Source organism: Cnephaeus nilssonii (assembly GCF_951640355.1).
Source record: "Cnephaeus nilssonii genome assembly, chromosome: 3".
NCBI classification, from domain to species: Eukaryota; Metazoa; Chordata; class Mammalia; order Chiroptera; family Vespertilionidae; genus Cnephaeus; species Cnephaeus nilssonii.
This window is the reverse complement of record NC_137074.1, coordinates 11918014-11930577: the sequence shown is the minus strand read 5'-3', so window position 1 is coordinate 11930577 and position 12564 is coordinate 11918014. Positions and strand designations below refer to the sequence as shown.

General features: G+C 44.5%; 2 protein-coding genes across 7 annotated transcripts in view; one reads left to right on the top strand and one right to left on the bottom strand.

Moving 5' to 3' along the window:
• Window positions 1–1578: 1578 nt before the first annotated feature.
• Window positions 1579–10510, bottom strand: ATP5PF (ATP synthase peripheral stalk subunit F6). 2 transcript variants are annotated; one of them, XM_079766792.1, is made up of 4 exons: window positions 10321–10510; window positions 6111–6285; window positions 2510–2634; window positions 1579–1758 (listed from the first exon to the last, which is right to left on the bottom strand). In XM_079766792.1, the coding sequence occupies exons 1-4, from the start codon at window positions 10451–10453 to the stop codon at window positions 1721–1723; spliced, it is 471 nt and encodes a 156-aa protein (XP_079622918.1). In that variant the 5' UTR covers window positions 10454–10510; the 3' UTR covers window positions 1579–1720. The 2 variants fall into 2 exon arrangements, with proteins under 2 accessions (XP_079622918.1, XP_079622919.1); XM_079766793.1 differs by lacking the exon at window positions 10321–10510 and adding an exon at window positions 10184–10253.
• The window catches only part of GABPA (GA binding protein transcription factor subunit alpha), a 32817-nt gene continuing 30548 nt past the window's right edge, over window positions 10296–12564 (top strand). The window contains exon 1 of one of the 5 annotated variants that reach the window (XM_079766786.1): window positions 10296–10399. The gene's annotated coding sequence lies outside the window, so the exon portion shown is untranslated. The other 4 variants (XM_079766788.1, XM_079766790.1, XM_079766787.1 and 1 more) reach the window with 4 other exon arrangements.

The following is a 12564-nucleotide window of genomic DNA, read 5'->3' as shown; positions in this document are numbered from 1 at the left end:
ATGTATAATTGTTATATATAATTGTATTTAATAAACCTCAGCGGCCGCGTGTCATCAGAAATGGCTACGCGTGTCAGTGCTGACACGCGTGTCATAGGTTCGCCATCACTGAACTAAGGACATTTTATTGGTGGCAAAACAGCATCAGGTGTTAGACCTCGGTTCAGCAACCTTGGTACTTAAGTTCTCGCTAAGAATTCAGATCCAAGATAAACTATAAGAGAGTTTATTTAGAAAGTCACAGAGGTAGAAGTGAGCTGTAGAAGAAACGGGCTCAGGAAACAAGTTACAGCAAAAGAAGGGCCCTTGGAGCTTAGCAGAGGCACCTGGGGGAAGGGGATTGGAAAAGGCCCGGCTTGCTCCATAGAGTAGCACTGGGTCCTCCATCCTGAGGGCTTTTATGTGAGGACTCCAGAGGATCTCAATAGAATATTCATCAGCTTTCCAGGTGTGTCCTTTCAGGGTCCAGAGCCAGAGCAGGGAGTCATTAGTCAATGCGCTGGCCCTGATATCAGCCATGGCATCCCTCAGTCTATTTTGCTGCTTTTTTGGGCATGGAGCTGAAACACAGCTGAAGCCTAGATGTCATCTCCAGGGGTTAATACTTAAGGGAAGGGCTTGTAGTTTTTCCCATGGCTGGGGCTCTTGGCCCTGGTGACCTGTTACTGGTGAGATGTCTTCTTTTGATTCTTGTCTTCTTGAAGGAAAGATTTCAAACAAGAGACAAAGTGTAGAAAAGCAAGCAAGAAGTTACTGACTGCAGCAAAAGCACTTGGGACACTGGAACAAGGGCATAGAAGAAACAACAGGAGAGCCCAGGCTGGGCTGCTTTGGTTCACTAAGAAGCCAGAGAAAAGGGGGCCTTGGGGACAGGGTCTGGGGGTTAGCCCAGGATGAGCTGCCGTTGTCCATTGCTCCCCTGGTTGCAAGTCTCCTGGGGTCCCTTAGAGCTTAGGAGGCATGTGCCTGTGGGGGAAAGGGAATGGCATGGATGTGCTCCCTGGAGGGAAAGCATGCTGGGACTTTCATTTTCAGGGGCTTTAAAGGCTGAGCATTTAGGGTAGGTCTTCGGGGAGGATCAACAGAGTATTCATCAACCTTTGCTGGTGAACCAAATGAGATTTATTCTCTTAATTTGTCCTTGGCTGTGGTCAGCAAATGGCACTAATTGGATTTCTGTTATCTGTCTCCCTGAGTAGGGTGATTTAAGCTATTTTCCCTCTGGTTGGGGAGAAGTGCAAACCATTTACTCTTAAGTGTCCTTGGTTTAGGGAAGCTAGGATTTACTAGGTGGCTGCAAACTGCTGTGTAACTACCTGTCTTAGTTTCCCTATTCTGCTAGTCCTGGAATGTTCCTAGCTTACTCTCCGATAACACAAGGTCATGGGGTTAAGAAGGAGAGATGTCCCCTTGGGCTGTAGGTCTCCAGAATGAAAAGGATACCCAGCACATGAGAAGAGTCTGGCAGGTTATAGGCAAGCTGTACCCAATTTATCCAAGTTCTCCACATGCTTCCTTCTAACCAGACGGGATGATTTAAAAGTAATGCTAAAACATAAAATTCAATACACTCAAGCATACACTCAAAATCACCAAATAATTTATTTGGAATCAGAATGAAAGAACATTTGACAGTTGTTGAAATGTATGTTTCTTCTGATACTTTTGATCAGTTATACAACTCATCTAGGACACATGACCAGAAATATTTTACATTTCTTCAGGACTGCGGTTTTTCCATGACTTCAAATTTGGGATCTAAGAAGAGGAAAAAAGGTTCAATCTTAGCCTAGTGCAATAAAATGCCGTATTGAGAAGGCTTCAATATTTAACTCATCAATCTTCTGCTGTTTTTTTAGTGAATACCGATTGTTTCTAAACATCTACATGGAAATATAACAATTGCTGAAGATTTATTCAGCACTATTATGAGCCAGGCTATTAATTGACTCTACATATATCATTTACCTAAAACCACCACATGAGGAAGATATTATAATTCTCTCCAAATGTCAGATGGGAAACAGGTATCAGTTAACTATCTAAGACTACACAGTTCATAAGTGATATTGTCAGAGGATTCAAGATCAGGGAGTTTGATTTCAGACCCCCATTGTTTTAAACTCCATGTGTTGTGATCTCCTATACGAGGGTTGGGGAACGTCCAGCCTACAGGCTGTATAAGGCCCTTGAAATCATTTGGTCTGGCCTGCCAAGGCATTAGGGGTGAGTTAATTAAATGTGTGACCAAAAATAGCAGGCTAATTTTTAAGCTGATAATTCTGTATGGCCGAGAATGATGTTATAAGTATCCAAGTGGCCCTTGGCAGAAAAAAGGTTCCCCACCCCTGTGACCAATACAAATGGCAAATATTTATCCCAGAGCTTCCCATGCACACATCACTGCCCTAATAAATCTACATGTAATTGACATTTATCCTCTAAAGAAGTAAACATAAATAGGTATACATATTTTCCTCTTAAAGGATGAAACTGATTAGAGATTTACCTTCAAATTTGAAGTCTGGGAACGTATTCATGTCTACTTTCCCATACATTTGCTTAAGCTTAAAAAGCTCCCTCTCCAGGTCTTGCTGATACTCTGGGCCAGCATCAACAGGTCCTCCAGATGACCTGTGTGTAAATGAGCAAGTAAAAACTCATTTTAGGTGCTGGTTACAAAACCAAAATTATTCCCTATTCTCAAGAGGTTTTGCCATTTAGAAGAAAAAAATAACATGTTTATAAACATTTATGCCATAAGGGAGTCATATGATATGCTTCAAAGACATGGTTTAACAAAAAGCTACTCAGTTGAGAGGGCACTTTTGCTGAGCTAATCAGAAAAAACTTCATTTTAAAAAAAAATGGCATTTGTGTGCCCTGGCTGAGTGGTTCAGTTGTTTGGGGCGTCATCCCAAACACCTGGTTTGATTCTAGTCAGGGCACATACCTAGGTTGAGGGTTCCATCCCCAATTGGGGCACTTACAGGAGGCAACTGATAGGTTTCTCTCCCTCAAATAAAAATATATCCTTGTGTGAAGATTAAAAAAAAAAATGGCATTTGTGACAAATCATGCATTTGCATCAGATTTAAAAAAAAAATTTTGGGTCAGAATTTGAGACCTTCTAAGACTGAAAAAGCAGAGATATGGAGGAGATAAAGCACTAGCTTTATGAGGGAATATTGAGCAGTTTAGATGAAAAAGCCAGCAGTATCTAGATCAGGCGTCCTCAAACTACGGCCCGAGGGCCACATTCGAGTGTTTTTGCTGTTTTGTTTTTTTACTTCAAAATAAGATTATGTGCAGTGTGCATAGGAATTTGTTCATAGTTTTTTTTAAACTATAGTCCGGCCCTCCAACGGTCTGAGGGACAGTGAACTGGCCCCCTGTTTAAAAAGTTTGAGGACCCCTGATCTAGATCATGGGAAGCCTGAAATGTTAAGCCTGGGAGTTTGTATTTTATTTGCAAAGCAATAAAATGACATACCAGAGTTGTGCTTTGGGAAATAAATATAGCAATGAGACCAATTAGATTTACTTAATCCTTTGCACAAATTCTTTAGCTTGTCATATTACCGCCGGTCTATCAATGAACAATAAACAAAATATTTACAAGTGAAAATTCTATCTAGAGTAATAATATTTTCATACATGCCTATGATACAGGCACAGGGTAACATTTGTTATAGAATTTTCACAAAATATAGAGACAGCTCTAATTTAAGAACTGGTTATGGATCCAATTTTCTTCTAGATCAGCAATAAAATTTTCTGTAATGACAGCAATGCTCTATATCTGTGCTGTCTAATATGGTAGCCACTAGCCACATCTGCCTATTGAGCACTAGAAATGTGGTTAAGGCGACTGAAAAACTGAATTTTTACTTCAACTTAATTGTAATTAACTAGAATTTGAATAGTCACATGTGAATAACAGTTACTGAAATACATACACATGCAGTTTTATAAAAAAAACACAAAACTATATTGATTTCAGAGAGAAAGGAAGAGGGAGAGATAGAAACATCAATGATGAGAGAAAATCATTAATTGGCTGCCTCCTGCACGCCTCACAATGGGGATGAAGCCTGCAACCTTGGCATGTGCTCTGACTAGAAATGGAACAGTAACTTCCTGGTTCATAGGTCGATGGCACACTGAACCACACTGGCTGGGCCAGCCACAGTGCAATTCTTGAAAGAGCCTTCAATCAGATACTTTGTGCCTGTCTTCCAGCTCTGGGATCCACAAGCTTTAGAAACTACTTTGAAAAGATCCAGCCAGTCTCATCAATATACTAGTTACTGATAAGGTGAAAGCTATTAAAACTTGAATGCATGCATTCACATCTGATTTACCATACATCTGCTTAAGCTTGAAAAGCTCCCTCTTCATAAATCTACCTCCTCAACTGACTCTAAGTCTCCCTGCCCATCTTGCTCTAGATGGTGACTAGGACAAATCAGACACTCCAGGGAGATTTATTTATTTCACTTAAAAAAAATACTAGGCATGCTAATTTATTAAACCATTTAATCTTTATAACATCTTATGATACAGGTACTGTTATTATCATCCCCATCTTATATATTAGGAATCCGAGGTACAGAGGTTAAATAACCTGCCCAGCATTCATGCTCAGAACACTTCTCCACACTGTTTGCACAAATGAAGGAGCCAGACCCCTTAGGTTCAGAGTATGCCTAAGGATTGACTTCTTATTGGACAGGCTTTTAAGGACAGTGAAAGTGCAAACAGCATCAATATTGTGATGCCACAATACCTCCACACAGAAGATGCTCCAATTTCCCAACCAGTCCTGCACACCTGCTTACTGAACAGTGTGATTTTAGGCAAATTCTAACTTTTTAGCTTTAGTTTTCTAATATATAAAATGGGGATGACATGAATAAGGTTGTTGTGAGAGTTTCCTAATATTATCTTTATTTTAATCCCTTCACCCTCTCCCTCCTCAGTTCAGGTAACGAGAAACCTTGTTAGTCACCCAACCTCAAGTCTCAGTATTTTGATTCTTGTCACTTTTATTTATTTATTTTTATTTTTTTAAAATATATTTTTATTGACATTTTACAGAGAGGAAGGGAGAAGGATAGAGAGTTAGAAACAACGATGAGAGAGAAACATCGATCAGCTGCATCCTGCACACTCCCCACTGGGGATGTGCCCGCAACCAAGGTACATGCCCTTGACCGGAATTGAACCTGGGACCCTTCAGTCCGCAGGCCGATGCTCTATCCACCGAGCCAAACCGGTCAGGGAGATTCTTGTCACTTTTATATTCCCACTGCTTTAAAAACAGGATTCTCATCAATTAATGCTGATATTATTACATTTTTCTAATATATCTATCTTTCCTCTTTTCTCATACCAAATTTCCTAGTACACTGTGATCAAAATTTTCTTCCTAATACAGAGCAATATTGTTCCACCTCACCATCCTACTCAAAAATCTTTAATTTCTCATATATGCTTTTCATATAATATTTTAATTGTCCAGTCTATAATCAAGGCCTCCCATAATTCCTCATTCTAACCCTAGTCTATCCTTTACTGCTCTCTACATTCTTTATATACTCCAGTCTTGGGAAATAGCATTACACAATTTCCCAAATATGCTTCCCAGTTTTCATGCCTTAGCTCACAGTACTCTTTCCTCCTAAAAGGTATTCTCTTCCCACCCCATTTACCCGTTTCACCTTCACACCAATTGTTTGTAACCTGAGGTAGACCTGGGTATGTCTACTAACGGCCTTCTGTGGGTTTGAGAACTCTTTCAAGCTATAAACAAAATCATGTGAGTAAAGTCTTCACTTTTTTTTAAGGTAGAATGATGATATATCCTTTAGATATAAGGATATAACCAAAATAACAAAAGATTTAATGGAACTCTCCCTGGAAACCCATATAAAAAAAGGTAAAATTCGGGACTTAAAATAATCAAGATCTAATGAACCTCTATGCAAGGGATCAGCTCAGTATAGGTCTTAGACACTTTCAAACACCAAGTAAGTTTATGACCATCTCAAAACTTACATACTTTAAATATTTATATTTACACAATGGTTGATTATCCACCCACTTACTGTCGCTTAGTTTTGTATTCCCTAATCTTGTCCACGAAGAGTTTCTGTAAAGGATCAAGTTCCTTATTAAATGCCACAGCTGTAACACCAATATTCCTCCTCAAATGGACTGAAACTGCAGACCGAATGAGAGAAGAGAACCTGAAGAGCCTCTGAAGAATCATGGTGACTATTACTGGGGAAAGAAAAAAAAGGCACCACAATGTTAATATATCTTAATATACATATACTTAGTATAAAATACATCTAATTCTCTTAATTGCTACAGGACTTAAAGCATATCAGAACTCAGTGAATGCTAAGAACAATCACTTGATCCTAGCTCCATTCCCCTCTCCACTGCCCACAAGTTTTTACTTCTTAACCCGAAGACCTGGGTCCTAGGAGCACTTAGGAACTCAGGCCTCTGTGTGGCTCCACTAGGGTTATACGCAGAAAGAAAGCACAGAATATGGAATGGGGTGTTTCCTCCCCATGAACTTAGCCTTGGATCAGGGAAAATAGTCAAACTAGGATGATGGAAAGCTACCCAGCCCCAGAGAAAAAGAACAATCCTGACCTCTAAAACAATGTGCTAGGATTCTCTAAAGGGAACTGGGCAGGGGCACTGGAGACAGTTGCCTCAGTCAGGATTGATAGCCTGGAAGTTTCTACTTGGAAGACCCACAGAGGGAGTCTGCCTGTTACAACTGCAAATCTAAGTCCTGTTACAACTACAAATCTAAGTCCAACACAACCAGCAAGGAGAAATAGCCCATGGAAACCCACCAACAAAAGAGGGAAAATCATGTGGTACAACCTAGTCAGTGACCTAGAATATGTAAAGGAGATGAAATTCTGATTTTTAAAAATAAGGATTTCCAAATCCTTAGAGCTAAAGGACATACTTTTCTAACTAAAAATTTCAGTAGATAAATTGATCTCAGTTGAGATCTCATTCAGTGTCTTAAAAGACCAAATGCAAAAAATACCAAATTATAACAAATATATGCAAACAGGAATTCCAAAAGAAAAGGAATAGATAAGGAGACCATAAGTAGAAAAAAGTTCCCTTAAATTAAAAAAGACTGAGTCTAGTAAAGGGCTTACCAAACCCTATATTGGAATGATGAGAACTCAATAAAGCCTGGTACAATTTCTGAACCTTAAAGACAAAGTGAAAACCTGACATGTTAACGCTAACATGATCCCTCTACTCCCACAAATTAACTAATAATAGCAATAACAAAAATCATCATCATACTGACACTGAACCCCTATTATGTTATACTCCTCCTCCTCCTCCTCAAAGTATGGTCTGTAGACAAGTGGTAGCATACAGATTGTGTCACTGGTCTATAGCAATACAAAAATTGGAAATAATCATTCAGAAACTTTTAAGCAATTTGGCATATTAACATAGTAGAGGCCCCATGGGGTCCCTTGGCCTGGCCTGCAGGATCAGGCTGAAACCGGCTCTCCAACATCCCCCAAGGGGTCCAGGATTGTGAGAGGGCGCAGGCAAGGCTGAGGGACCCCAATGGGTGCACGATTGGGGCCGGGAAGGACCAAGGGAGGGCTCCAGGGCGTGTCCGGCCCATCTTGCTCAGTCATAATCGGCTGGACCCCAGCAGCAAGCTAACCTACTGGTCAGAGCACTTGTCCCCTGCTGGTCAATGCATGTCATAGCGACTGGTCGACCAGTCAACTGTCGGCCCCTGGTGGTCAGTGCACATCATAGTGAGCGGTTGAGCGGCCTTAGCATATCATTAGTATATTACGCTTTGATTGGTTGAATGGCCGACTGAACACTTGGCATACAAGGCTATTATTATATAGGATATCTGCTGAACTTAATAAAAAAATTAGGGTTTGTATTTTGTGTATCTTCATTTTGTCTTTCATATAATTTTTCTAATAATTCATTTTTATTGTATTCTTCAAAAATATTCACAAATGTTGGGGAAAGGTAGAAAGCCTTTTACCACTGAGAGTTAGAGAAGCACTACGCTAAAGGACAGTAGAATAGCACAGTTGTTGAATAGGAGGGGGGTACACTCCAGGAGATGTTTGGCAATGTCTAAAGACATTTTTGGCTGTCCCTGGTAGGGTGAGTGTTACTGGCTTCTAGTGGGTAAAGGCCAGGGATGCTGCCAAACATCCCATAACAATAACGGACTTCCTACAGCAAAGAATGATCTTCTCCGAAATGTCAGTAGTGCCAAGGTTGAGAAGCCCTGGAAGAGCACACAAAAGCTACCAAAAGGAAGTATACAATCAACAAAATACCCTTCACCTGCCAGGGTGAAAGCAAACCAGATGAAGGAATTAGAGAATCCATCACATGCCATTCTTATACCCCATCAGAGAAAGATACTTGAGAAAAGACTCCAAGCAAACAGCAAACGACCTTAAGCTGCTGCGTATTTCGAATCCCATTTTACACACACAGAAACCGAGGTTTAGAGCTAAGTACCTGGTCTAAGATTACACAGTAGATTCTTACCGGACACAAGTATATTTTAAAAATTGTGCAATTCAATGTATATATTCCTTTCTGGCAACTTAAGGACATATTTAACACTCAGCAATAAAGGTTATCTAATGTTTGTTCAGCCCTAGGTATTTCGCAAAGTAATCCCATATATATTCTCTCCTTGCACCCTTATGGCATTCCTGTTCAACATTACAAGGTGTTCTTACCTCTGCTTTACAGGTAATAAAACTATGTCTAAGAAGGCTGTTAAATTACTCATATTCCCACAGTTAATTTGCTCTGACTGCAAAAAATCATGTTATTCCTACTGCAACATGAGGAAAATCTTTTTTTTCCCCGATTCCTGAGTACTGATGATTCCGAAATCACATCTCTAATTTTGTTTTTCCCCTGAACCCAATACATTCAACAGCTCACGTCCCTTCGTAAGTCCTTTAGGGCCCTCAAATTCATCTTCTCTAAAAAAATGAACACATAATCTCATTTGTGTTTACATACACAGTGAGTGTGGACGGTCCACTGGCCCGCAGGAGACACGTGCTATTACACAGACAGGTGTAAAATGTCAACTGTGAAAAGTTTTCTACTGGAGAACTAGAGGGGTCACGAGAGGCTATGATAGGGAGTTGACAGTCAGAAAAGGACTGGGGAAGGCAAGAGAAAAGGGCACAGCATGTGCCGAAGGAGCAAGGTTCTCCTGTTCACAGTGATGGCTGACCAGCCAAAGGTCAGTCCTTTCGCTGCCTCTCCAAAGCATATCCTTTAAAGATATACATCTTTTCTTTTTTACTTGTTGATTGTAGAGGGATAAAGGAAGCGGGAGAACAACATCGACTTTGTTGTTCCACTTATTTGTGCATGCACTGGTTGCCTCTTGAATGTGCCCTGACCTTCAACCCTGGTGTATGGGGAAGACGCTCTGGCCAACCGAGCTACCCGGCCAGGGCCCCTCAAAGCATATCCTCAAAGTCCATGCACGATCCGCCTGACTGGACCCGCTTTTCCCCTCCTGGAACCCTGCTGTGCTCGCATGCGCACTCTGGCCTCTCCCCTGGTTCAAGCACCAGCCTCCCACCCCGCCCCGCCGCCCCGGCAGCGTCCTGTTCCTCGGGGTGGTTGGGGTGTAGGATTGTGCAGGAAAAGAGTGTCAAACACGGCTGCCTAACAGAGTTTTAGCACTACTGATATTTTTAGGCGGGCTGCAAACTTTGAAGATGAGTAGCAGCACCCTGATCCGCTTTAAATAGCTCAGAACCATCTCCCGTGAGCCCAGGTGGAGCAGGCCTGGCTGAAGACCTGCCCCGCGAGCATGACCTTGGCCGCCCCAGCCGGGAACCCCCCGCGTCCCTGCAACCCGCACCACCCCGGCTGGCCCCCAGAGCGGGCATTATTATCCAGGCTATCCATCGAGCCTACTTGGCAAACTCCAAGGCCTGAAGGCTCACGGCAGTGACCTCGGGGCCGGCCGTGAAGGTCCCCGGGCCAAAAAAGCTGCTCTCTCATCAAGGGCAAAGGTAACAGGCAGCCCAGTCCCCAGAGAAAAACTCAGAATCCGAGTCCCAAGAGGCCCAGCGAGGCCAGCTACCCTCCCAGTCACCTTGTCCTCAGTCCCGAGCTGCCAGAGCCGCCGCCGCCGCCGCCACCGTCCCACTTCCGGCCTTGGCTCCGCCCCCCACCCGCCTACACGCTATCGCAGTGCATTGTGGGCCGCCGTTTCAGTCGGTCGGCACTCACCGGACAGGAAGCGTCTCAGAGACAGTCTGCGACCGGACGGCTCTAGGTGAGGCAGAAGGCAAACGGGAGGAAGTAGAGGGTAAGTGCTTCCGGGTCCCCTAGCGACTCTTCCGCCATCTTTCCTCCTCCTCATTTAATCGGCTCCCTCTTTCCCTTCTGGAAACCTTCCGATGTACGCATGCGCACTTGGCCTGGCCTTTCCGTGAGTTCGGTCCTTCCTGCCCCGAATCAGCCAGCAAGTCCTGTTTCTTGGGTTGTTGAAGTGTATGAACGTCCCGACAGAGTGACAGTGTAAAACAAAGCGGACTGGGGCGTTGTGCTCCTTTGTGCCTCGTGAGCCTCCGTTGCCTCGGGGCGTTCGTTTTCGCGCCACCTGCTGGGACTTGTAGTCCTGAGCCCGGGGGTGCCTGGGAGGCGGGAGGGGGGTTGGAGTTTCTCCGCGCCGATTCCGCGGGAAGGGCCCAGGGGCCTCACACCTGGGAGTCGCGGGAGCTGCAGGTTTTACCGGGAGAGACGCCGCACGTGGAGCGCGCGCCGCCGCTGTTCTCAGCCGGCTCCGGAGCGCGGGCGGGGGCGACCCGGTTGATTCCGGAGCGGGTGAGTGCGGCCGCGGGAGAGGAGGGGAGCGCGGGCCCGCGCGGGCCGGCTTCGTTCCGGGGCCTGCTCCCCCAGAGCGGCCCCCCCGCGGCCGCCTCTGTGTTTTGTTTCCGCTGGTCCCCGGCGCTGTGACTCCCATTTCCGTTCGTGGAGACTTGAGGGAGCCGGGTGGGGAGGGGCGGGGAGCTGTGCGGGGAGCGGAGGGAGGGGCGGGGGGCGCGCGGCGCCGGGCGGGGAAGCCGCGCGCCCCGGGCCCCGGCGGGCCGCGTCCCCTGCCCCGCGCTCCGCTCCTTCGCCGCTCGCTCGCCCCCCACCCGGCGTGGCGGTCCGCCGTCTCCCCGATCGGAACGTGACCCTGGCTCCCGGGATTTCACAGGAAGACGCAAAACTGGTCTCGCCGACTCGGCGATTGGCTCTCCCTCCCAATCCAGTTGTCTTTCTGGAATGGTCCCACAGTTGCAGCAAAGCCATTTATTTGTTCCTGTTGATGTTGTTCGTTGGGTCTCTCTTGAAAAGTGGCCGTGAGACAGGGGGGAAATGATGGGTTAATGCAGTTTGCCAACTTTTTTTAAGTGTTTTGTGTGCACTGGAAGCAAAGCCGTTTTCGCCTGTTTGAACGTAGGGGTCCTGGTTGGATGGGGTTCGCGGTGGGGGAGACAGTGCCCAAGGCCGCGGTGCCCGAGGGTGAGGGGTCACTGAGAAACACGCGACGGTCCGGCCGTGGGAGGAGCCAAGATTGAGGGGGACTCGCTCCGGCCGAGCGAGGAATGGGCGGTGATAACAGTGCCCGTACTGTGTCGTCTTAAACTTCAAAAGAAACGGGTCCGCTCTTTCCAAACTGCTTGAAGGGATTCACCCCTCTTTCAGGGTTTGGTCCGGACTTCCCAGCCCTATTTGTTTTTAGACCAGGTTGGCTTAAGTCGGTTTACCTGGATTGCATAGCATACAGGACTGTGTGTTAGGAGGGGTAGATAGCCTTGAAGTAAGACGGTAAAGACCGAACTATAGATGCTACATGGAGGCTGTTCATAAGAGGATGTGGAGGCTGAATAGTAAATTAAAACTTTATTTTTTTCCACCAATTTTGTTCATAAAATTTCAAATCTACAGGGAACTTGGAACAATTATACCATGAAATTATACAGTGAACACCTTCACCTGGAGGGGGAAGTCACCAAGTATCAGTCATTCTCCCCATTTGCTTTCCCTCTCTCTACAAACACACACACACACACACACACACACACACACACACACACACACAAATGCGCGTTTTACTTTTTTTTTCTTAACTGTTGACTTTATTTTTAAAATGTTTTTAATTGATTTTAGAGAAAGGAAGGGAGAGGGGGAGGGAGAGAGACATCAATGAGGGAGAAACATCCTTAGATCGCTTTCCTCCAGTCCCACTAATGGTGGTGGAGCGGGAACCCTGGCAAGTGCTCTGACTGGGGATCCAACCTGTGACCTCCTGTGGCGTGGGATACAACGAGCCACACTGGCTGGGCTGTTGACTTTATTTTTAAAAACAAAAATTTTTTATTCAGGTATTGAACAATATTTTTTAGTTTGAGAAAATGTTCAGTTGATCAGGTAGGTACTCTTAGTTTACATTTATGTATATTAAATACACATTTATTTTATATA

Bases quoted from the DNA above. Each gene is read 5' to 3' on its own strand.
- ATP5PF (XM_079766792.1), bottom strand. From the start codon at position 10,453: ATGAGGAGGAGGAAAGATGGCGGAAGAGTCGCTAGGGGACCCGGAAGC. The intron at 6,286-10,320 runs GTGAGTGCCGAC...TTCTTTCCCCAG, and splicing joins TCTGAGACGCTTCCTGTCCG to TAATAGTCACCATGATTCTT. The intron at 1,759-2,509 runs GTAAATCTCTAA...TCCTCTTCTTAG, and splicing joins CCCAGACTTCAAATTTGAAG to ATCCCAAATTTGAAGTCATG.